The sequence below is a fragment of the Cylas formicarius genome, unplaced genomic scaffold (assembly GCF_029955315.1).
Source record: "Cylas formicarius isolate icCylForm1 unplaced genomic scaffold, icCylForm1.1 PGA_scaffold_4__25_contigs__length_36172078, whole genome shotgun sequence".
Lineage (NCBI taxonomy): Eukaryota > Metazoa > Arthropoda > Insecta > Coleoptera > Brentidae > Cylas > Cylas formicarius.
In genome coordinates this window covers 30742861-30769941 of record NW_026844334.1, presented here as the reverse complement: position 1 = coordinate 30769941, position 27081 = coordinate 30742861, and the positions used below count along the sequence as shown (strand labels likewise).

At 34.8% G+C, this 27081-nt stretch overlaps 1 protein-coding gene across 1 annotated transcript; it reads right to left on the bottom strand.

Moving 5' to 3' along the window:
* Positions 1-216: 216 nt before the first annotated feature.
* On the bottom strand, positions 217-25230 carry LOC132700302 (methylthioribose-1-phosphate isomerase). The gene is made up of 6 exons (XM_060667493.1): positions 24904-25230; positions 24618-24853; positions 24313-24521; positions 22442-22605; positions 22188-22389; positions 217-604 (listed from the first exon to the last, which is right to left on the bottom strand). The coding sequence occupies exons 1-6, from the start codon at positions 25033-25035 to the stop codon at positions 480-482; spliced, it is 1068 nt and encodes a 355-aa protein (XP_060523476.1). The 5' UTR covers positions 25036-25230; the 3' UTR covers positions 217-479.
* Positions 25231-27081: the final 1851 nt, after the last annotated feature.

Genomic DNA, 27081 nt, shown 5'->3' with positions numbered 1-27081 from the left:
TTCATAACTTCTAGTGACCCACCACACGAAAATTTTTCAATATTAAAGCGTAGGTGTTAAATTTCATCCCGAAATACATTTCGTTCCTCATTTTAAATAAAAATGTTGACAAAGAACGACCAAAACTAACCTGAAACTTTTTAAAGCAGTTATTTTATTCTGGGAAGAAAAGCTATTATTAGAAATGGCGGTAAATTTAAATCGGAAAGCCAAATTTAGACACCATTTATTACCTCAAAAAATATATATATGAGAACATTCATCACCGACGAAACTTGACAAAATCACCCGAATAGAGGTTAACATTTTATTTCTCCAACATTTTAGAAAAAAAGCTATAAATAAAAGTTCCTGTTACAAAATCCCGGTTAAATATATTGAAAAGCGAATAACAAAAATTTGTATAACTCCAAACTTGGTAAAAAGTAAAAATCGTCTAAAAATAGTTTCACTTTTTTTCCATTCTCATCACAAAGTATTCAAGTACTGGCATCGGTGAATTCCTCTTTAAGCTGTTCCGGCCTGAACACGCCGTGTTCGGTAATGATTCCTGCGATCAGACTAGCTGGAGTTACATCAAAGGCGGGATTCCAGCAAGCAATTCCTGAAATACGTTTTTTTATCATTTTAAACACTACGCATGCGCGATATTTAAAATCTCGTGTTTAACCAGTCAGCTTGAGCTATGTTTGTGGAAATCAAAGTGCAGGTTAGTGTGCAGGTGAATTGTCGAGGCATGCGCAGAAAATCATTACATTCTCTACGAACATGTTGCAGTCAAAGTGTACATTCCAGTCAATGTATACATTCACTTCCCATTTTATTGGAATGAACACTTTAACTTTGTTAAGCGGGCCTGGTATATCAATATAAATTTAAATTTATCATCTGGCTGTGATTGGAAGTCAATTAAATCTACTTGACATCTTGAATTAAAATGAGAAAACACCATTGGCTTAACCACCAAGCCTTTCTTTTCATTCGCCCTTTTTTTAAGGCACACTTCACAATTATTTAAAAATGTTTGAATATCTTGTGCTGTTATATTTTTAATGCAAAGGTTAAGTTCCTTTTTCATTCTGTCTCGTCCACCATGTCCTATTGATAAATGAGTTCCATATAAAACTTCAAACAATTCTTCAACAGTAACATAATACAGCACTTTTTCATTTGCTATTGGTGCAATTAGTTTATCCACATTACATACATACACTATATGATAATGTTTTAGTAACCAGAAGTGACGATTTTCTTTTTTCTTAGCAGATTTAGCGGATTTAACATCATTTATTAGTTTTGTATATCTTTCCGCAGTTATACCAAAGCCGTTAGCTTTTTCTGGAGTATTGTTAATATATTCGTAGAATTTAACTTTCATCGCTTCTTTATCCATTTTAGATTTATAACTAAAAAAATAATTAATAATTATTAATTACTCTGGACATATACAATTTAAACAATTCACTTACCAAGAATCTCAAACGGAAAAACAACAAACAGCAAACGGTGCAGCACGAATAAAGAGGTTAGGTTTTAGGTTTCCCGGTAAATTTAACCCACTTCCCACTTTGACTAGAAGCAGTCCGTGAATGCCTACATCCACTAGCAAATGTGTTCATTTCGGTTAAAATGAATACTTTAACTACGGAGTTTAGCAAATGTATGCATTGGCTAGTAAATGTATACATTTACTAAATGAATGCTTTGACTGCAACATATATAAACCTATAACTTATTTATTGGCTGCGAGTACAGCACCAAGAAGTTATTCTTCTTCGTTTCTTCGCGGTATTAAAGTCTTGAGCTTAACTGGCCATCTATACCCGCCAGCATCCTTAGGCGCATGCTCCACTAAAAATCACGGTGAAGCGCTAAATCGGTCGCTCTCATCGTGTGATTCAAAAAGTGCCGTTGAACGCATCAGGCCATACGCGTGGTGATCAACAAATTTCTTCACCACCCGAGGCACAGAGGACGCTGCATGGGCCGGCCCCTCCGGAAGGAAGACCAAGGTAGGGTCAGTTAAGTAATCAAAAATCTTTTGATCCCGTCCTGAGTATTTTTTTGCGACTTCTTGCTGTGCTAGCTGCGACCGAAGTCCGTTTCCGCGCAGACAAACATTTTTGGTCCTTCGAGCCGGATTATAAAGAACTAACTTTTATCATACTATTGTTTTTTTTATAAATCGTTTGACTGAGATTTATAATTGTACTCAGACCTGTCTCACTGATTATAGTAAGTTAAATCAATTTAAAGCTCGTTGCGAAGGAATTGAAAGCAGTGTGTAAATATTGAAATTCATATATTATAGAGGGTAGTTCGTAGGGAATTCGCCAAAAAGTGGTATTTTCCGAATTTGGTGTGGGCAAATATGACATTTTACTAACGCAGCTTTTTATTACTGGCCATTATTAATTATGCCTATGGCATATCAACAAATTCAAATTATCTTTTATTCCGTTTTAAAATAACGGTGGAAGATCTTTTATTTAGATTAATGAATGTCAACGTTCATTTCGAATCCATGATCCATTTATTCTAAATGAACTGTTTTTGCGATTTACTTGAAATACAACATAGAGAGAATTGTAGTATAACTTTTTTTGATTAGATCAGTATACCATAATTTAAAAAATTTACTACATAAATTAGCGAGATTATAGATAGGCTGTAACTAACACCCTCTACATATTAAATAAGAAAAAACAGAATTTATTTTCATGTCAATATTTCTACTTCTTGGGTCATAAAGAATAACAATTTCGAATTGACATTCGTTCATGTCATTCACATTGACATTAGCGTTGTCATCCATTAATATAAATAAAAGGTTATTTAAAACGAATTAAAAAATAAGTTCAAGTGATTAATAAGCCTGTATCTAAGAAATGAGCGACATTTTCCTAACAGATGTTTGGCTCAATATCATTATTTTTATGAGGTTTTTAATAAATCACCTTAGCCATGAAAGAAAAAACATACACTTACAGTTAGCAGACGCGTGGCAAAGCTGTTTTGTTATGGTGTGATTACGTTTCAAGTTGAAAACTCAAATATAAAAAACAAGAATAATAATAATAAGTAGTTTACTTGTTCGTAAAACTCAAATAATTGCAAAAGCGAATTAATCTGCGCAAGCATATTGTTTTCAAGATGCTGCCTATTTGATGATTTGTTTTTATCATTTGTGAATTTGCTTTGTTAAAAAGTTACACATTCCGTCATATTCCACTGAAGTGTTGTTGACTGTCATACATATTAAGATTTCCAATTAAAATCTTTTGCGAAATTTTGCGTATTACACTTCAATATGTCGTTGATTGTTTCGATGTTTGTACAAAATGACAGTATCTCGAATATGTAAGAATAACCATTTTTAATTTTGTCCTTCTGCAAAAAGGAACAGGCAGCACGGCTACAGTACAGTACAGTACAGTACAGTACAGGTTATGCAACAGATGCAATTCATAAAATCAGATAATCGTCAAGCTTCTCAATTAGTCCTAATAGAGCATCAAAATACATAAGTGCTTTGAACAATACCAATAATTGTAAAAGATCAATGCTATCTCCAACAAAGGTACTGTCAGTGTTATTTGAAGAAAACTTTACGACATAATTCGGGAAAATGATAAAGACTGTTTTCCATGATGCAAAAGGATATTTTGATTCAATTTGATGACCATGAGCTGAGCCTTTGGTTTTTAGTTTGCAAATATGGGAATATTAGCAGAAATTGGTTACTAAAGATCTATCCAACAGTGATCCAACAAAAATTATCAGACAAAATCCTTGACCAGAAGTTTCTTTAAAAGAAAAACAGCATATAGAAGGCCAATCTGACCATCTACAAAGAACTAGCCTTCAAGTTGAGAACAGAGTACTGACAATAAAAGTACTCAAAGCTTTTATCAAATGACAAGGATGTTAATAATATTAATTTAATGTTAGAAAAAACTATACGGAAAGGTTGTCTTGAAAAGTTTCCTGAACGAAAACCAACGATACATTTAAGAGGTTGCTGCTTTAGTCTGATCCTTTTATTACGGGCATTCGAACGACCCCCAAAGTAAATAAAAACGCATTTTCCAAAGCATGTTTCTACCCGCAGATGTTCAAAATCGTTTGTCAACTGATGAAACTCCTTCAGAATCGCAGTAAATTTTCTTAACACGGCTTTACTATATTTTTAGGTATGATCTGTTCATAGATATAAGAAAGTGACCAATTGCTGTTGAATGTGATTATCCAAGGGTGGTCATTAACATACAATGCAAGAAGATTATTACCTAAAGTTTCGGAATTTAAATTCAGGTAAAATTGTGGTCGGTAATAGAAAATAATTTTATACCTACCTCTGTTTAATATTCTTTGGTTTGGTATACTACTTAGTTTAAGTTTATTAGTAATCATTCTTATTTCGTGTGTAATACAGCGTGTGTTGAATCGTGTGCGAATTATGCAAAATATGTGCGAGTCTAGTGTATCTCAGGAGATGCTCCCGCCCAAATGTAGAAAACACTATTCTATTGAGACTAAGGAAGTTATAAACAATGTTTATTTGACTCTCATTGAACGTGGTGCCAGCAAGCAAGCATCTTTAGAAGAAACGGCCACATTGACGAAAATTCCAACATCAACTGTATGGAAAATTGTGAATAATCCCATTTCAGCGAGGAAAAAAAGAAGCGATGGTGACATTTTCTCGAGTGTAGATGAAAGTGATCAATATATAATACGGCGTGAAATTTACCCGTTATACGAGGAACAAGGCGTGCCTACATTAAATATCTTAATTAGGAGGCTTGAAAAAAATGAAACCGGTGTTAAATGGAAGTGTATTCAACACATGGGTTTTAGATTTAAAAAAATTGACAAAAGGCAAGGTTTAATGGGATCTTTCAGAATTCGGAAATGGCGACTGGAATATCTAGAAAAAATTAGGATTTACAGAGAACAAAAGCCAATTATTTACTTGGATGAAACCTGGTTCGACACTTATGATACCCCAGAAAAGGGGGTAAACTTATATAAACCGCGGTTTTTAACATCCCTCCACAAATTTGGGCAAACATATAGAAAAAGCAGAACAATTGTATAATATAGAACAAATAATAATTAGAACAGGCAATAGTGATACTGATATTATATATTATGTGAATAATTGTAAGTAATTTAAGTAGGTAATAAAAAGAATTTGTAATTTTATTTTAGATTTAAACATAAAGACATACATAAATAAATAAATATTGTTTAGTATCTTTCCTAACAAAACCCCAAATAATTAAATTCTAAGCAAAGTACGGACCTGTTCGGCCATATTTCATTCTTACAGCTTGCCCGGGTCTATCCTTAATTCGTATCTGTTAGACATTTTCTTATATCTATGAACAGACTAACTATAAGAATTTGAAATTATTGATAATTGATAATTCCGTATAAATTGAGGTTTTAAAAGTATAATAATTGTTTCTTCTCACTTTGGCACAATAAAACTTAATAAATGGTGAGCAAATCTCTTTGCACAAATCCAACTTCTGATTTCAGAATCGTGATGGAGAGGAGGAGGTTTTACCTTGGTTATGACAAACAGACTATAAGAATAGCAACAGTTTTTTTTTAATTTCCAATTACAATTTTTTCCTGTTGGCTTCTTAAGCTCTGACGCAGGAGGAATCCAGAAGTTTTGTAAATAATATTTTTTTCAAGAGCTTAATCTTTAATTTTTTTAAGTGTAATTATCGGCGCATTCATTAAGTACCACCGTGTATACTGACTGAATTTCTTTTTTCCAAAACCATAAATAAATTGCAGTGAAAACCCCCATAACCGAACACTCTAGTTTTTTCTGCTCATTAGAGGTGCATGAAAAAAAAATTACATAAATCGTAAATATGTATTACGTCTATTTCTTTAAAAACATACAAATAACTTTAGAAAAAAATGTAGGCGAATGACATGTAGTTCTCTTTAGCAGAAACTTTTAGATCGGTAATTATTTGTAATGCTTCATTATAGCTGTTAATTGTGCTAGGTTCCACAATATCATATTCTTGATCGCTCTCTTCTTCCGGTTCATGTTCTTTCATGTGTTTAATTGCATCTTGAATGTTCAAACTATTCTCCTCAGTCGCTGCAATATTATCGATTCCAATATAGTTTCCAAGAGTTTCTTGAATTATGTTCATTTCTCTAACACATCGTTCCATTGCAAGTATCGTAGATGGTGGGGTATTATCTTCTGGATCCTATTCCATTGATGTAGAAAAATCATTATTTTTTTGAAACAATTTTGTATGGTTTCTAACGAAACTTTATTCCAGGCTGACTTAATAAAATAAAGTGCTTCTAAAATATTTAAAGATTTTGCTAAAGCTAACGCGGACATTACTTGATCCATCTTTGATATGAGTATGAATCCACGATAATAGAATTTAACATTCTGTATGATACCCTGATCTAGAGGTTGACATACTGATGTCGTATTTGGAGGCAAGAAGGTAATTTTTTTGTTTTGTAATTTTACCTCGCGTGGGTACATGCTGCGTTATCCAAAAATAATAAAATTTTTCAGCTTTTGCATGGCCAATTTTCTATCAAATTGTAACAACGATTCATTCATAATATCTCGTGTCATCTATGCTTTCTTGTTAAAAATTCACATTGCCGGTAAATTTTTAATTGTTACTTTTTTAAATGCCCTAGGTCGGGCAGCCTTTCCATTCACGAGCAAATCTTCTTTTTGTCCTGCCATATTAGCACAAAATAAAATTGTAAGCCTCTCTATTGAAAGCGTTCCACCACTAGATTTTTCGGATTTCAAAGCAAATGCTTTGTTAGGCAAGACTCGAAAGAAAAGGCCAGTCTCATCGGCATCGTAAACATCGTACCGCTGATTTCCGAGGAGTACTTTGGGCAACTTATGTTTAAACTGATTTACATCTTCTTGACTCACATCTGCTGATTCTCCGGAGATAAACTTAAAATTTATCGCATGTCTCTTGCGCCACTTTTCCAGCCATCCATTGGAGAAGCTTTAAAATTTCCGAACATTAAGTTTTTCGGCTATTTATTAGGCCTTGGCCTTTACTAAGTGCCCCGATATTGGAATGTTTTGACCTCGCAACCGAGAAACCCAAACAAACACACTTTGTCAATTTCAAGTCCCTCAGTTTTTACAAAATTTCTTTTTTGCTCAATATTGCTTCCCGATTTTTTCACAATTTCCGTGGCTTGAGTTTTCCCGATTTTAAATTTGTCTGCGAGCTTCCGCACTGATAAATTTTCCTTTTCCGAAACGTTAACATTTTCCATTTTTTCTCGCAAAGTAAGAAGTTTTTTAGTACGTACCATTTAAAAAATTATGAAAAAGGTAATTCATCTATAGGATTAGGATCTTTTAGCATTGCATTGTCCTGTTATTGGAGGCTCAAGTCCGTTTAAGAGAGGTAATTTATTCTTAAGTCAGTGTTGTCCGCGTCCGTTTAATGGACTGTCCGGCTAAAGGAGTTTGTTTTACAGGCAAAAATTTAGTTCCAAAAAAAATGCCCGTTTAAACAGTAGTGTCCGCCTAATAGAGGTGTCTGTATTGAGAGGTTTCACTGTATATCAAGTATTTATTTGCACCGACAAAACATACCATTATTAATTGATTAGTTTTTAGTGGATTCTACCGGAATTCCAAGGAATTCTACGTAGTTCCACTGGAATTTCACGGAATACCACCGAAATTGGTTCACAATGTACACCAAAATTCAACTGCTGTTTAAACCGTAGAATTAATACTCCTAGGTGGCCGGCATGTAAGAGTGCACCAGCCGCTTCACTCACGAAGAAAGAGAAGCAGAACAACCATGTGTTACTTTGAAACTTTTCGGATTAAGAGGATTACTGCCTGTGTATAGGGTGAGCCATTTATCTTATCTCAGAAACTATAGGGGATGGAACCAAAAGTTAAGTACAAAATTTAATTGAGGTACCTTTATTTATTTTTTTTAATTTTGTATATACAGAGTGTTTAAATTTTCGTGGGCGAATATCAACTCTCTTATTTTAAATGGAGCACCTGATATATTACTTCATTTTTGAAATCTATACAAAATATTACACATATTTTGTGTATAGTATCCTAAGTCTAACCGTTTTTAATATTAGAAACCAAAAAAATAAACAATAAAGTATTATTTCTGATTACGGGTGGTTACTGAAATAAGCCTGTATTGTCATTGTAGTTTATTTCAAAAAATTAATGACTTTTCAGAAAATGTCTTTAAGAGGTCCTTTTCTTTCAGGATATTAGTCATAGTACAAATTGTTTGCTGTGTCTGAATTCTTCTCCTCTCTCGCAAAACAAATATACAAGGTATATGAAAAATATTTTTGCTGTTGATAACTATTAATTAGAGAAAAAGTAAGATATAAAAAGTTGGTTTGGAAATGTTTTAATAAAAAGGTAACTGTCGTAATTTTTGTTTGGAAAATAAGGTAGTTAAAAGCTTACTTTTGCAAATATAGAAAAAGGTATCAAGATCCAGATATCGCTGATTTGCTACCTTTATAGAAAATTTTACAAAAAAATTGTAAAATAGCGCTCCGTAGTGTATACCGTTAGATGCATATTATTATTGTTTACGTAAGATATACAGTAACAAAAATTGTAAATCGTAATATTTTCCGAGTTACAACTTTTCAATTTTTTTTTATTTTGTTTTTAACGCAGTGTTCTTCATTCTCTATTATCGCTACGAAATAAAAAGTGTTTCAGAAATCTGTGACTAGAGGGCACTGTATTTTATTCGTTTATGCAATTCAAAGGGTTAAAGCACTGTATGGGGCGATAAGCAATTCATTGTAATTTTATGCAATCAAATTTTAGGAAAAATTCAAAATTACTTGCAATTCTTGTCATTTTTTTCACTGACGCGGCTGCAATCAGTCGTGATGGAATAGTAAATTTTCGAAATATGCATCAGTGTAACATTGAACACCCACTAGCAAAACTTGCAATTTGCAGGAAGAGGTACCCTTGCAGTGGAGACAAAACATGTGGTTAATGCAAGATGGCGCTCCACCCCATTTTGCATGGGCTGTACGAAGGAATTTAAAGGAGGCATTTGACGGACCTCTAGCTTGGCCGCCTCGCTCGCCAGACCTGAATCCGATGGACTTCTTTTTTTTAATAATAATAATAATAATAGCACTTTATTTCCAACAGGTAACATGACCCAATTACAGGAAATACTAAATATAAATTGTCCAATATATATACTAGGGGACGTAGAAACTAATCTTAAATCTACTAATCTTATGACTAAAAAAATTAAGAAGGAAAGAATGAGAATGAAAAGGATAAGACTTATCGGTACGGATAACACGACGCCAATCGAAGTTGCTGAAGTATGGCCTGGAGACCGTCACAATATAAATCGCAGTACGATGATAGTTTGTTGAAGGTAGCACACATATTGTAAATAGGGTTTTGAAAATGGATATTGGACCTGGTTAACTGCGGTAAGAAAGTTGACTGATGTCTTCCTTCCAGCCGCGGCACATGAATTGTTCCAGAAGAAACGGACAATCGACTCCGTAATGAACTAACTTATAGAGAAATGAAACAGATTGCAAGTCTCTGGGCAAGCTCAGGGGCAGTATAACGAACCTTCTTAGCAGAAGATCGTGATCAACTCCCCTCTCAGGATAGGAACCGTCCTCCCTGAACATTAGATACTTTAGTAATCTTCTCTGCACACTCTCAATGGACTGAGTGTGGCAGTTATAAATTGGTGACCATATCAGCGAGCCACAGTCAAGCTTGGTCCTAACGTAACTGTTAAATAACAATTTAACAGTAGCTGAGCTACAAAAATGCCGGCAATTTCTTATTATGAATCCTAAAATTTGCATTGCACTGGAAACCATTTTAGTAATGTGAGGAACAAAAGAGAACGACTGGTCAAATAAAATCCCCAGATCCTTCACAGTGGCAAGTCTAGTCAGGACAGTACCATCCATATTGTAATTAAAGACTATAGTTTTTGTGCGGTGGTAAGAAACACCACGGACTGACAATATTGATGTTGTCCTGGAGAGTCACGCAGTCCGTGCCAGTTTCAATGTATTCATATAGTTTTAGGTCATCCGCATAGGCAAGCTTGTTGCAGATGATCAAAGATATGAGATCGTCTATAAATATATTTGAAAGAAGAGGTCCAAGGTTAGAACCTTGAGGCACGCCAGAAGTTGGAACAAAAGGAACTGATCTAAAGCCCTCAATCTCAACCAACTATCGACGGTTCACCAAATAGGACCTCAACACTGCAATCAGTGAATCAGAGAAACCAAATTAATGAAATGCTTTTTCAATCAGTCAGTGATGATCTATCTGGTCAAATGCTTTGTGGAAGTCAGTGTATATAACGTCAACTTGACCTTGCTTGTTCAGAGAGTCACAGACATACGAAGATAGGGATCATAAGTTGGTGATACATGATCTTTTTGCATAAAAACCATGTTGCGTAGATAGTTTATTTTCTAATTTGGGCAAAAATAAATTTATTTAATATAATCTCGAATGTTGGTAATCGTAAAACGAACTAATAAAATATATCCTACATCTATGGTCCGAGGAACGAATGTAGACTAGGGTCTAGTTAAGAAGAAGGTTATGTCAGAATAAGAGACGCGTGGTTACTTTTGTACTTTTGGATTCATCTTTTTTCATGTTGCGTTTTGTAGTGTCAATATATTGTTGAGTTTCGGACTTGTTTGAATATCCCGAATTGACCATTTCCTACAACAGGTTATGGGCCCAGACATACTGTGTGTATAAGAATTCGGGAGTCGTGAAAGTTAAAATATACGTTTAAAAAACGTAGTCGAAAGAAAAAAAAGCAATACCAAGTTATTTGGGAAAGTTAAAGAGTTTGGCATAAAAACGAACGCAACAAAGAATAGTGATGGCAGAAGGATTGCAAGTCGTGAAGTTGAATGGAGAAAATTGGACACTTTGGAAATTTCAAACATTGGTGTGTTTAAAATCCAAGGGACTGTTTGAAGTTGCTAACAAGGCTGCTGTAAAACCGCCTGGCGACGAAACGGATAAGAAAATTACAGAATGGATTATAAAAGATGCAAAGGCTCAAGAAGTAATTGTGTGTAGACTGGAAGAAAAGCCCCTTACCCATGTATTGGCATGTACCACAGCAGCGGAAATGTGGCAAAAATTGGTGATTGGTGATCTATGAAAATAGATCTCAGATAAGTGTACATTTATTGCAGCAGAAGTTTTTTGGCTTGGCGTATGGCGAAGGTGGCATAGCTGGGTTGATATCGAAAATTGAAGAAATTCAAGAAAATCTGAAACTACAAGGAGAAGAAATAAGCGATAAAATGGCAATCACAAAGATACTTATGTCTCTACCCGAAAGTTTAAAGTACTTTGTTTCAGCGTGGGAATCCATGCCAGAAGACAAACTTTGTCAGAACTGATGTCGAGATTGTTAGTAGAAGAAGAAAGAAACAAACCTGGTAGTTCAGGGACAGCTTTAGTCACAAAAACATTTAGGTCAAACAAGTTTCAACAACAACGAAAAGATATAGTATGTTTTCAGTGCAATAAAAAGGGTCATATAAAGAAGAATTGTCCAGAAAAGACCAAGAAAATATGTCACTGCTGCAGAAAAGAGTAAAGACTGTTGGTTTAACAAAAATAAGAAGAAAAAGGAAGAAGGTGGTAATGCAGAAAGCAATGAAAAAAATGCAATAGCAAATGTTACACAAGCGTTAGTAGGAGTATCTTGTTATCAGCTTTGATTGGGGAATCAAATGGTGGATGTGACTGGTGGCTAGATAGCGGAGCCACAGAACGTATGTGTTTTGATAAGGACAGTTTTATAGAAATGCGAGAACTCCAAGAAAGAAGACATGTAAAAATTGGGAACGGTTCTTTGCTAGAAATACAAGGAATTGGAAAAGTAGAAGTTCAAGCATGGAATGGTCATGACTGGATAAAAACGAATTTATGTGAACTTTTGTTTGTACCTGACCTTGAGGTAAATTTATTTTCATTGAGTACAGCTCTAGATAAAGGTCTAATGATGCAGTCTAACAAACAAGAGAGCGAGTTCCGAGATAAAAACGGACACGTGAGGGCAGTTGCTCAGAGAAAAGGACGACTATATAAAATGAAGTTTAAACCTCCAGAGAGTATGTCACTATGCAATATAACAGAAAGTCTGACAAACTGGCATCGTAAACTAGCCCATGTCAATTTTGATCAAGTAAAGAAGGTATTGAGAAGGAATGAAATAAGATACAAGGATGTTGCCAGCCCATTTTGTCAAGATTTTTTGGCAGGAAAGCAGCACAGGCTGTCATTCTCACATAGTGAGTCACGAGCTAAAAAAATAGGAGAGCTTATACATGCTGATTTGGAAGGGCCTATTGAAGTACCATCACTGGGAGAGGCAAGATATTTTTTGATGCTGAAGGATGATTTTTCCAATTATAGATATGTATATTTCTTAAAGAATAAGTCAGAAGCAGCAGAGAACATCAAGAATTATTTGAATATGATAGAAACACAAAAAGAGAACAAAATTAAGAAGTTACGAACAGATAACGGTTTGGAATTCATGAATTTAGAAGTGAAAAAATTGTTAAACAATAAAGGAATGCTTCATGAAAGGTCGTGTGAATATACTCCACAGCAAAACGGCCGAGCAGAGAGAGAAATGCGAACCCTTGTAGAAGCCGCTAGAACGTTAGTGCATAGCAAACGTTTGGACAAAAATCTGTGGGCAGAAGCTATTAACACTTCAATTTTTGTGTTAAATAGAATTGGATGTAGTTCCATTCCGAACAAAACACCTTATGAGCTTTGGTTTGACAAAAAATGCGACATGAATATGTTTCATGAATTTGGTTCCAAAGTAGCGGTGCACATAATTAAAAACAAAAGAAAGAAATTGGATTCAAAGAGCAAACTTGGAATTTTGGTAGGATATGGACAGACAACTAAAGGGTATCAAATTTTATTTCCACAAAGAGGGGAAGTAGAAATCCACAGAGATGTAGTGTTTATACCGGATAGTGAGGAGGCTGACCGAAAAGAGGAGAAAAATGAAGTTAACGTAGTTTTGTTAGATTTGGACACAGACATAAACAGTGAAGATAAACCAATACAAGAATCCGAATTTGAAATAGACAAAGAGAATGCAGAAGAAGGAAAAGAGAATGAACAGTTGGAAAAGAGAAAAGTTAACAACTTTCCGCATCTTACTGGTAGTGAGCAGCAAGATGGGTAGACAAAATACACCAAATGGATGTGAGAAGTGCCTTTTTGTATGGAGATATAGAAGAACAGGTATTCATGGTGTTACCAGGTAAAAATAAAAGTAATAGTAATACAGTATGTAGGCTAAATAAGTCACTGTATGGTCTAAAAAAATCTCCAAAATGTTGGAACAAAAAATTTGACTCTTTCATGCGAAATCAAGGTTTTGACCGATCACAGAATGATTATTGTTTATACTTTAAATTGAATAAAAACAACAAATCATCTGTATTGTTATATGTTGATCTTTTAATATTATGTACAGGTGACAGCGAATTAGATAGGTTAAAGCTAGTTTTAAATGAAAATTTTCATTTGAAAGATTTAGGACTTATTTCAAATTACTTAGGTATAGAAGTTAAACAGAGACTAAATGAGGGACTTACTGAATTAGGACAAAAAGAATATCTAAAAAATGTGTTAATTCGTTTTGGTATGCAGGATTGTAAATCCATAAACACTCCTTTAGACAGCAATATAGATTTGAAAATCTTTAAATGTGAAAAAGTTGACCTGGCATTGCAAAAATTATGCAGACGTATTGTGGGAAGTTTAACGTACGCCGCAATGGGGTCTAGACCTGATTTATGTGAGAGCATTAATTTGTTAAGTCAATTTCAAGACAAAGCAAACGAAAACTTATACAAAGCTTTAAAAAGGGTTTTACGTTATGTGCAGGGCACACTAGATTTAAAACTAATGTTTAAGCCAGATGACAAAAATTTGTTAATAGGATATGTTGATTCCGATTGGGGTGGAGATACGATTGATCGCAAATCCACCACAGGTTTTATATTTAAGATGTTTAATTGTACTATCGCTTGGACCAGCAAGAAGCAGCAAACAGTAGCCATATCATCAACAGAGTCAGAATACATAGCGTTGAGTCTAGCAGTAACTGAAGCATGTTGGCTGAGAAAAATAATGTATGATTTTGGTTTTCATGTTGATAGCCCAACAACAATATATGAAGACAATCGATCAGCAATTTGTATAGCACAAATTCCTGAAAACAATAAAGGAATAAAACATATTGATGTTAAGTTTTACTTTATCAAAGAAAAGATCGATGATGGTATTGTAACTGTAACATATGTTAAGAGTGAAAATCAACTAGCAGATTTATTTACAAAACCATTAACATACGTAAAATTTAAAACGTTACGTTTGGGTTTAGGTTTAGAATAGAAAAGCTAAAATAAGTGTTATTTGTTATGGATCATAACCTTGTAAGGAATTATTTTATTGAGGGGGCGTGTTGGTAATCGTAAAACGAACCAATAAAATATATCCTACATCTATGGTCCGTGGAACGAATGTAGACTAGGGTCTAGTTAAGAAGAAAGTTATGTCAGAATAACAGACGCGTGGTTACTTTTGTACTTTTGGATTCATCTTTTTTCAAGTTGCGTTTTGTAGTGTAAATATATTGTTGAGTTTCGGACTTGTTTGAATATCCCGAATTGACCATTTCCTACAACATCGAATATTTTCGAAAAATTGCACACGATCGAAATAGGTCGGTAGTTTTCAACTACAGAGGGATCACCTTTTTTGAGAATAGGACAAACTTTCACATATTTCCAAGGTTTTGAGGCACTTAAAGTCTTTAGTGTATGAAACACCTATAACAGATATCAATGATCTAGGACAAAAAATAATATACGGTTGCGAAATCATTAGAAATTGGCTCGGCGTATTTTTTCGTGTATAAAAAAATCTTTAGAAATGAACGGTGGGCGTTTTCAAAATGAATTGTAATTAGCGTTGTATACTGTTTAATTCCCGATTATTATTAATAATTTTTTATTTTCGAAAATGTTAAATGTATTTATGTTACTTAAATTAAATATGTTATTGCATTGACTTCACCTTTCTCTAAATTAGAATTGCTGGAACGAGAATAAAAAAGTCGATTGTATCGATTTAAAACAAGGGTAACAATTTTTGAGCATTTGTGATTCTGCGTAAGGCAATCTGTTCTATTTTGCGATATCGATCTAAATAAATAAAATACAGGGAAAATAAAAAAAAATATTTAAAATGTTTTAAATGTTAATTTAAAATGTTTATTTTGTAATAATGCCTTTTATTAAATCAGGGCTGTGTGTAAAATACCAACTTATTCTGTTGAGAATTAAGCTAACTGCGTTAAAAATAAAATTTAGAAAAATGAATTTTGACAAGCTATAACTCAGAAATATTTAGCAGGCTGAATCTTTCCTCCAAGTCTCCGAACTCAATTTCCAAACACCCTAGTAGAGTAATACACGCCTAGTTAAACGAGACCTAGGTCGTTTGATACCGATAACCTAATCCACAGTTAATAATGTTAACTTTATGTTGGCAGATAAGAAAAAACAAGCGAAATTTGCAGTAAATTGCAATCATTTCTAATGTCTCCTGGCTATTCCATATTTTGTCATAATACCGTTTAAGCGCTAGAAGTCTAGCTGCCGTTCTAGGAATTAAAAAATTATCTTTGGTAATTTTCAATTCATCCTAAAGTTCAAGAAGAAGAAGTTCAAATAAATCCTTAGCTTCTTTTTTTTTCGGTCAACCAGGTGAAGTGGTGTGCACAATTTTACCTCGGTCCGAGAAAATTTTCATTTTTTTGACGTAATTCTAGTCTTCAACTGAATTTTTCGGTCTGGGTGAGTTTTATATTTAGTCAGCCGTTAATATTTGCTTTGGTTTGGTGTCGCAGTTCGCAATAATTTAGCGCTTTTCATATCATGGCATGTGCTTCGGGGGGTAAAGACCCCCCTGATAGAAACGATCGTATCGTAGTTAATAATCCGATAGTGTTTGCAAATGATTTTGATTCCTTTCAAGCTCAACTAAACTTGTCCCAAGCTTCTACCTCCTCTAGCAGTGGTTATTCATCAGCCTTGACGCTTTCGCCTTTAGCTAAGAAAACAGCACATGCTATCGCTCAGCATCAATACTTCTTAGTACCCACTAAGGAGGAAATAGATTTATTGGAGACAGAGTTACAAAAGCTTAAATCTGTCTTCGTGGAAGATCAGGATGCCCTAAACGAAATTGCAAGAATTTCAGTCAACATAAGGAGAACACTTAACCGAAAGTATAAGTATGAACTTACAGACCAGGGACCATTTCTTATCATAATGGAGGGAATAACTTCTCAAGTTGGAAACATTCACCCGATGAATATTGGAAAAATTTTGCACAGAGCTGGAGTACAAGGTATAACAAAAATCAATAGAAAAGGGGCTAATAAAATTGGAATTGAATTCAGAACATCAGAGTATGCTAATCAGTTTTTGTCAAATGAAAGTTTCAGTTCTGCTAGAGGCTATAATAGGTACATTCCACAACGTCTTGTCACTTGTAGAGGACTAATCAAGGATGTAGGGGACCAAATTACGGAAGAGGATTTTTACTCAGAAGCGGTAGCTTATACAGGAGAAGGATCCCGGGCCAGGTTGATTAAGATATTAAATGTAAAAAGAGTCTTAAGAAGGAAGAAAATACTTGCTATTTCTGGTGAAACAGTAATGAAAACCATCCCCACAAACGATTATATTGTAACATTTGAAGGCAAATCATTACCCCAAACTGTAAATATTTTTAATAATGAAAGAGAAGTGGAAAAATATGTTAACCCGGTTATAATGTGCGTCAATTGTTGCAGATTTGGACATGTCAAAAATAATTGTAGAGGCAAGCCTCGTTGCGGTTTTTGTACAGAAGATCATCTTATGTTTGTTTGTCAAAAAAGAGAGCAAGCAATGAAAAAAATGAAATGCCCTGCAGATCATCTTAACAATCTGACTAAAACGTGTAAAATTCCAAATTGTGAAGTAAATCCAAAACCAAGCTGCGTAAATTGCAAGGGACACCACACTGCTACTGACTGGGGATGTCCCGAATACAAACGGCAAAAACAAATTAACGAAACCATGAGCTTCTACAACCTTTCTTTTTATGAAGCAGCTAAACTGCATCCACGGCTAATTAATGCAAACCAAGGCTTTACCCGAAAACCAGAAGATTTTCCTAGTTTAAATAAAAAAACTCAGAATAAACCTCCTCATCCAACAAGTCCTCAGGGCTGTTCCTCATATACATCAGTACTTAAAAGAAAACGGCCTGACACCCAATTTACCAAAGGGTATGATAAAGTAGCCCATGAACTAACTTTGTTACCCTCAAGTGCAAGAAGAAAAGTCTCATCTATACAAGTAGTTGAAAACTCGACATCAGAGTCGGAAATGGAAGTAACTCCTGTAGGAAATGGCTGGGAAGAAGTATGCAACAAGTTTGAAGCTTTCAAAAAAGACGTTATGTCAATAAAGGGTATGGATGAAAATTGTGTCAACAATATCAAACAATATTTTGGTTCATTTGACCTACGGAGGGGGGGCGGCTGCGATGGCAGCGGTTGACCTACAGGGGTTAGAAAAAGCAAAGGTAATCTTATCACTAGTTTTAATCTAACAGTAGTTTTTACGTAACAAAACTAAGTTTAAGTTTTAGTCACAAGCGTTTTATAGTTGAGCTATAATGAATATCGTTCACTGGAACATTTGCGGGGCTGAAAAAAATAAAGATGCTATCATTAGAGTTATAAGGGATTTTAAGCTACAGATCTTATTGCTCAATGAAACCTTGCTCAAACCCAACACTAACTTTAAAATATCAGGGTTCTCTTCTGTAAGAGCAGATAAACCTAATGGTGCAGATGGTATAGCAATTTTCTTGAAAAACAAAATAAAATATAATATCATCGACTTAAGCAGAATTAATATACCAGAGAGGTGTCAGGTTATTCTTGTAGAGCTTGTCGATTTTTTTATTTGTTGTGTTTACAACCCTCCAGATATTTGTTTGGTCAGGGCAAGCCTCGATTCAATTTTCGATCTAACCCGTAATAAACCCGTCCTCGTTATGGGAGACTTTAATGCCCATAATCCAATATGGGGTTCCCAGGTCAGTTACTCACGGGGAATTAGAAGTGGGAACATTCTTTATGATTTCATTAAGGATCACGATTTGTGGGTACTAAACGATGGATCAGCTACTCGGCTCACACGCCCAGGCGTACACAGCGCTCCAGATGTAGCTTTTTGCTCCCAGAGACTGTCTGGACTTACTGACTGCAGGGTTCTCCAGGATAGAGTGAATAGCGATCATTTTCCTATTTTGTGTATCATCGGAAATAACCGTTGCAACTCAGGTTCGACAAGAAACTACACTAGCAAATATAATTTCAACAAGGCAGACTGGGAGAAATTTTCTGATTTAATCTCCACGAAATTTAGAACTTCACCTCCTATAAATTATGAGGATTTTATGAATATAATTTTCCTATCTATTGCAGAATCTGTTCCAATGCATAAACACTCATTAAACTACGGGTTACCTTGGTGGGATAATGAGTGCACCAACGCTATTAAAAGGAAAAGACAAGCATTCAGAGACTATAAAAACAACCCCTCTGAGACCAACTTCCTGGAATCATTAAGAACCCGGGCACAAACAAGACAGCTGCTACGTAAGAAGAAAAAGGAAGGCTTTGTCAACTTTTGTGAGAATCTATCTCCAAATACTAGTGCAAAAGAAGTTTGGAGCAGTATTAGAAGGTTTGCTAAAGGTATCAGGTACCAAAATTATCATTTTCCCTTGAATTTCTCAATCCCACAAGATATGTTTGATCTTTTGACGCAACCTCCCTCTAGGTTGCCTAATATCCCCGAATGTCGCTTCTCATCAGAATATACAGAAGACTTCCATATCTCAGAATTTGTCGCGGCCGTTAAAGGTCGGAAGAGCAAGAGTCCCGGTGTGGATAAAGTACCTTTCAGTGTGCTCAGCCATCTCCCTGTTGAAGGAGCAGTCTTTCTTATCAAATTTTTCAACAAAATACTTCGGAGGGAAACCACCATTCCAGAGACGTGGAAAACCCAAATGGTGATCGCAATTCCTAAACCGGGGAGAGACCCCTCAGCGTTATCGTCCTACAGGCCCATCAACCTAGCTTCTTGCATAAGCAAAACTTTTGAAATTATGATCAAAAACCGACTGGAATGGTTCGTAGAGAACCAAGGTTTAATAGACGTTCGCCAAACCGGTTTCAGAAAGGGTAAGGGAACTTTCGACAATCTTGCAGTTATCTCCTCAGAGGTCCTCTGCCGTTTGGCTCGCAATCAACTAGCAGCAATGGTGACTTTGGACATATCCAATGCCTACGATAATATAAATGTTGACTTATTGACCTCGGTGTTGGCCAAAATTGGAATCGCCAGAGATTTGACTTTGCTCATTAAAGATTTTCTCACGAACAGGAAGATACAAGTTAAAGATCCATCTACTAATACATTCGTGTCAGGCAGAACCACTAGCAAGGGAGTTCCCCAAGGTTCCCCTCTTTCTCCATTACTATTTAATATTTACATCAATTCAATCAATGAAACAATTCCTGAGAACATAAGACTTTTACAGTTTGCGGACGATACCGCCTTGCTGAGTACTGGGACTGATGCCGAAACAATAGTGAACAATTTGAATAGAACTTTGCAAAATATACATATTTGGTCTTTGAATGTAGGACTTGAGATTAACCCCAATAAATCTGCAGCTATATTTTTTTCCAGGAAGAATTACAAGGTTAATTATCTCCCCAGACTTCACCTCAACACTCGAACCATTGCATGGACAAATTCCATCACATATCTAGGAGTGATTTTTGATCCAAAACTGTCATGGGAGCCACAAATTAGAAATATGATACAGAAAGCTTCAGGTGGGTTGAATATGATGCGATTTATAAGTAGAATCTGGTGGGGGGCACATCCCTCTACCCTTCTAACTTTTTACAAAGCTTATGTTAGACCCCATTTGGATTATGGAGCCTCTTTTTTGGGTGGTAGCTCAAGAAAGTCTATTGCTCAACTTAACAAAATTCAATTTGAGGCACTGAGAATAGCTCTGGGATATATGAAGTCCACACCTACTAACATACTTCTAGGGGAAGCAAGTGAAATGGATTTAGAACACAGAAGATACATGCTAGCGACTAAATCATTATTGAAAGCTGCCAGTTTAGTGGACAGTGAAACCTTAGCTGCGGTTAGATGGTTATATATCACCTATAATGAAAACTATTACTTTTTTCGGAAAAAGAGTATTCCTGCACTTGTGGATGCTTTTGAAAGAGTTGATTCACTGTTAGTTACACTTTACAGGAGCCCAGTTTATCCCTGTTTTTCTTGCCCACTGCCGAACCTTTTAAGCTCTGTTCAAATCCAAGACTTAAAACTAAAGAAAGATAATAATAACTCCAAATTATTTGAAATTAAGAAGAGCGAGACTTGGACCCCAGATTTTCATTTAATTTTTACAGACGCCTCAAAAGATAAAGAAGGCCGAGTAGGTTTTGGCGTTTACAACTACAATACGAACCTTAAAATGGGACAAGGCCTACCAAGTGAACTATCCATTTGCTCTGCCGAGATTTATGCTATTGGTCAAGCTCTTGATTGGATTGAATTCAAGGACATCAACAAAGCAGTCATCCTTTCAGACTCCAAAAGTGCCCTCGAAGATATCAATAAAACTGGGATGGATGCAAAGTCTAACTACCTAACCTTGCAGGTTAAGAATAAACTATTTACCTTAATAAAAACGCAAAATAAGGACATCCAATTATGCTGGATACCAAGCCATACCAGTATAAAAGAAAACGATATTGCGGATCAGATCGCCAATGCTGCACGCCTCGAACCACAGGAAAATATAAAATTGAGCTTTAGGGAATTCTTCCCTAAATTAAAGCATAACATCTGGAATGCTTGGAGCGACAGATGGAAACATATAGGATTAGGGAAAGGAGTTAATTTCACCTCACATTATTCTACTCCGCCAACTAAACCCTGGTTTCATAAGCTCGACCTGAATAGAAGAGAAATTACAACTATGTGTAGACTGAGAAGCAACCATTGCTGTTCTCCGGCTCACCTAAATAGAATCAAAGTCAAACTCTCCGGAGACTGTGAATGTGGAGAACTGGGCGATTTAAGTCATGTGCTGTTTGATTGTGCTCTTCATTGGGAAAAATCACAACAGTTGTATGAGTCACTCATTAGTGCTAATTTTCCTTCGCCTCTGCATATTAATTCCATTTTATTTCACCGCACTCAGTTGGATTTTGCTGCTAGAATTGTTTGCCGATTTTTAGATGCATGTGGATTAAAACTTTGAATATTGTTTTCACATATTCTAATTCTTTCGTCCATTTTTTTTCCCTGTATAGCCGTCCAGTAGGATGATGGTATCACCCAGACCCTCTTTACGGAGGCATCCTTCATGGAAATAGTTTATTGCACACCACTACCGTGAAGCTGGCCGAATTGCCTTAGCAGCAGTGGCTAAATAAAGCGTAAATAAAAAAAAAAAAAAAAAATCCTTAGCTTCCCAACATGAGAGTGTTAAAGCTTTAAGGAAAAAAATGTAGGAAATTTGGCAAGACAATTTAATCGATGACGTTAGTGCAGGTTGTGGAATAAATGTTTTTCTAAAAATGTAACACCTTGTGTAAATCTGCAAATCTTGGTGGTCAAACCAGAATGGTGTATCACAAAAAGTATGGTGTTGGGCTTCATATATCCCTGGACCCATAATTTCCTGATGGACTTCATGGATATATCAGGTTTGAAAAATGTCCAGTTGAGAGTGTTAGCAATTATAACTAACAGCTCTTTTGTTCTAAATGATACACAGGAACCTCAGACATAAATATTTTTTCAATGCTGAGAAGTCTATAGGCAATTCTGATTTCACTATGACGCAATGAAAGATCCTCATTTATAACATTTACGGGATGGATTACCTTTGGCTGCTATTCTGTGTTCTCCGACGTGAGTCATCTCTCTATCGGGTCGTTTTTCAATCACAATATGGTCTCCGCTGATTACTTTCATATCTATGGAAGTCAAAGGAGCGGCGACATAAAATGGCACGCCGTGGTGTTTAGCTGCCACCGCTATTTGGTAAGTTCCGATTTTGTTTGCGGTGTCACCATTAGCGGCAACCTATAAAAAAATCTTACCCTCTACTATCTGCCTATCAAAATATTGTACTGACCCGGTCTGCACCAACAACCACAGCCGTAATATTACGATGTTTCATCAGAGCAGCGACCATACTGTCAAGAATTAATGTAGCTGGGATTTTATCATGGACTAATTCGTATGCAGTCAATCGAGCACCTTGATTGTATGGTCTAGTTTCGGTGCAGTAAACATGTTCTAAAATTACAAATTTTGTTGAAATATAAACATAGACAAATATGCCAAGTGTGTCCAATTTTTGATGGTTCAACGGCGCACCTACCTTGTCAGTAAAGCTAGCGTCTTGCAATTTGAGTGAGATTACCTATAGATAGCTATCTCGAATGTTTAGAATACGATCAATTTTAAAATTTTGCATTGTTTAGACAGCCCTTGTTATCTGAATACATACATATAAAATAAACGTGTTTTTTTATGTAAAATAAAATAAAAAAAATAAAAATAGAAAAATAAAATGTGTTACAATAGAATAAATAAAATTGAAAATATCTACAACTCTTTTCAATTTATAAAATTATAAAAAGTTATTTTTGGGTCAACCTATGTACCGCAGTATTTGCCCCCTATAGGTCCTTTACTGTAAAAAGATTTGTTTAAATTAAAAGGAATTTTTGGCAATAAATATTATTTATTATATATGGGTCATGGTAGTTTTCAAACAGTAGTCACATTTCATGATTATCCTATTATTTCCTGTCTTCCATTTGCTATGGCCCAAAATATTATGAAAAATTAGATATTGTAATAGGGGGTGTATTACCAAACCCCATTCAATAGGGCACACAAACAAGAAAGGATCTTAACAGACAACTATTTGTAATCGATGTAAATACTTTCCGTAGTTTATACATAAAAAAAACAGAATTAACAATATATATACTTTTTGTTTCAAGTATCTCTTGTGAAAACTACGCCACTGGATCTCACCTTTTCCATAAGGTAATGATAAGTGAATTACAAAGGTTGTCTAAAAGTTTAAAATATTTAAAATCACCGTACGTCTCAAAATCCAAGATAGGACACTGAAGCAAGACCTATAAAGCTTATAGCTTTATAAATACTATGTAAAATCTTAGGTTCACATATTTTTAAATAATTACAATACAGAACACTCAGTAAAGTTGGTTGGTAAATCATTGGTAAAATTGAAAAAGCAGAAAGGCACAATTTTTTCACTGACTGAAGGGAAAAACTTACCTCTGGCGCTAATATAAATGATAATTTTGAAGGAGTGAAAGACAACTAAAGCAGTGCCAAGAAACTTCACCAAGGATCTACTAATAAAACTAATTAATTCTAATCAGAGATGTACACAAAGATAAAGCACAATAAATCCTCTGTCATGTCATGTCATGCACAATCAGAAGTCTCAGGATTTTCACTTTAAAAAAAAAAAATGTAATGCTCTAAGTCAGATATTGTCAAATCAATATTGTTACAGTTATGCAGAGAAAATGTTTTTTTTTAAGTGCAAACCCTGCATCATAAAATAAAAATAAAATGATCAAATTTGCTTAGAACTAAAAGTGAGATTCCATATACCTACTGGGAATTAAAAACAATGTAATAGATCAAAATATACCTGTATCCCAAATTTCATTAAAAAATGGTAGATATTATACCAAAATATTTATTTTTAGAAACTTTGCAACCTACCTCCGAAAATATAGTCACAAATAATCCACTTAAATATTGACATTCAATTAGAACTCCTATTGCGGTTAACTTTTGGCTATTTCAATATTTTGGTCAAAAAGAACCGTACGAATATATATATAGAAAATTTGCTTTCAAGAAAACATTTTGCCTTTTTTCTTAATTTATGTATGTATTAGACTGTATAGACAACAATATTTGTTTTTGGTATAATAAAAAAAAAATTACCCAATCTCTTCATTTCATGCAAACTTCGAATGACCCCTAAGGCGGTACCATAACCAGCAGTAGCCAGTGAACCAGTATTACAATGTGTTAATATTCTCACTAAACTGTCTCCAGACACACGTGTTAAAATTTCTTTGGCCCCATTCTCACCAATTGCTCGGTTATCAGCTATATCTTTCTCCAACATATCTTCTATTGTTGTAAGGAACCTAGAAATATCATTGGGAATAACTTGTAACAAGCTGTTATTCTGCAACAAATGGTTAGACTAGTTATATACTGTTGCATAATCCCAATAATCATACTTGATTTTCATATCTTCTAAATTTACATTCGCATCTTCAGCTAGTTGATTTGCTAAAGTAATAAGATCTTCAGCCGCAATTTTCATGTTAACGGCCGTAGGACGAGACGATACTAAATAGTTTAGTTTCCCTTCAATTTCCTGTCGCAATTGTTTCTTTGATTCGAATTTCTCTCCTTTAATTTCCACAGCCAAGCTTAAGCATCCGACAATAGCAATAGCAGGCGCTCCACGTACCTAAATAGAAGATGTAATATTTGTCAATGTCACGCAATGACAAAGCTTACCTGCATCTTATTTATCACTTTCCAGCCATCCTCTACCCCCTTCACTAGAATGTATTTAGATTGGGCTGGCAACAGTAGCTGATCTAATATTTCCAATGTGTTGTTCTCATATTTAATTGCCCTGAGAGACATTGTTAACCTCACTTTTTTTGTAGAAGGCAAACCAAATTATACTGACTTGTCACAAATTAAATTTAACACTACCAAATTTTATCTTTTTTTGTGGATCATTTTTGCGTAATGAATAAATAAAACAAAGATATGAATAGTTTTATTTCTACAATAGCGATAAGTTTTCGACACCGGATACCGGATCCACGGATAACCAATCACCACCGACCACAGAATACGCATCGCAATCTACATTTATCCACATGGCCATACATCGACCGTGGCCAATGTCTGTTCCACAGCGATATTTGCGACCCGTAAACAGGATTTGTTGGACCTGTTAAGATATGTAAAATATTGTAGAAACGAAAAATTTACTAGAAAGTGCTGCCAAAATTGCTCCGCTATCTTTTCTGCGCTTTAAGTATCCGCTACTTGGACACAGCCATTGATTCATGTAGTGAATTAAAGAATTAAATGTATCGTTTTACATTTTCATTCCGGTATACCTTCATTCCCTACCGAATGAAACAAAAAAAACTTACCAAAAGGCTTTTATTGATATACCAGCCTGTAGCAATATGCACGAAGTTTCCTGGACATACCTTTTTATTATCTCTGGGTGGACAGTTTTTTCGTTTTTCAAGAAAAATTGTCCCTTTATTTAAAATTAAATCCAAGTTAAAAAAAAGACAATGTCTACTCTTGCAGCTCCGGTTCGTGTCACTCCTGTAATTAAGGTAATCATTTATTTTTTAAAAGTAAATCGTAGTATTTATGTATTTTTGTTAGGTTAGTCTTATGTAACAAGACCTTTTTCCTATTTTAGTTTTTCCGGTGGAGTTTGCTTGGAAGTGGGGTACTTTACGGTGCCTTCCATCAAAATAGGTTATCCAAAAAAGAAGCAGCATTGAGAGAATCCCAGACAAAAATCAGAGCTGAGCGTGAAATAAAATTAGCTGCTGAGAAAAAAGCAGCTGCAGAAAAAGAGTTGAAAGAGCTCGAAGAATTAGCCAAATAAATAAATGCCTGCTGGACGCTAGTGTAGTGTGCTAATAAACATAATTTAAGTCACAACATTTTGTTTATATCTATTAAATTGAATTATTATGATGTAATATAATTTTTGAGGACACAGTACAGTACAGATAGAAAAAAGAAGTTAGTTGGATATAGCAAATCACTAATTTGAAATAAGTTAAAAAGTAGCAAATCAAGCTAACAGATCAAACTGGTTCAACAGAAAACAGTGACCTAGTTTTAACCTTTGCACTGGTCTTGTTAAATCTTTGGAAGGTGTTACCAAGAAATTTATTTTTTGCACTTAGTTTATAATATATACCAGAGGATGTGTTAAGGAGGTATTATAACAAACATCGAAATTCTTTCATTCTGGTAGGTCCATTATTTTAAAAAACTTATTATTTTTTTACATCATTATGATTTGAACAACAGATCGTAACTTTGGGGCTGTAAACTCTTCATCTGTTCTTCACGGTGACTTGGAAAATATAGAAGATCTACTTTGAGTCGCTACATAATGAAAAAAAAATTATATCTAAGTCATAGTTAAACAGTAACTTTCTTTAATATACCGGGTGTCCAAAAAATGAAATATCTCGAGAATTGTACAACTGATCAAAAACCCAAAAGTGCCCTTTGATATCGAATAAGAAAGCTTTTCAATAAAACCAAACGACGCTCTCACCCAATCTACTTTTGGTGAAAGATTTTATCGGAAGTTTTTGTTTGAATTGTCGGCTGATCGCCCTATAATGGCAAAAAGCAATTTCCCCTATTTGTGAAGAAATAAACGGAACAGTATTATGATGCATTCTTTTTACCATACAGGTACTAACTATAGAGGCCTTGTTTACAGTAATAAACTAATAATACAGGAACTTACGCAGCAACTATGAAAAATGTTTCATTTAAACACTCGTTTATAACCAACGACCCTTCGGCATTCGATAAGCAATATGGTCGACAGATTATCAATAAGCCTAAATATCGTTAAATGTTCTGAGAAAACGAGTTAAGGCCACTATATTCTCTAATAGTTTTATG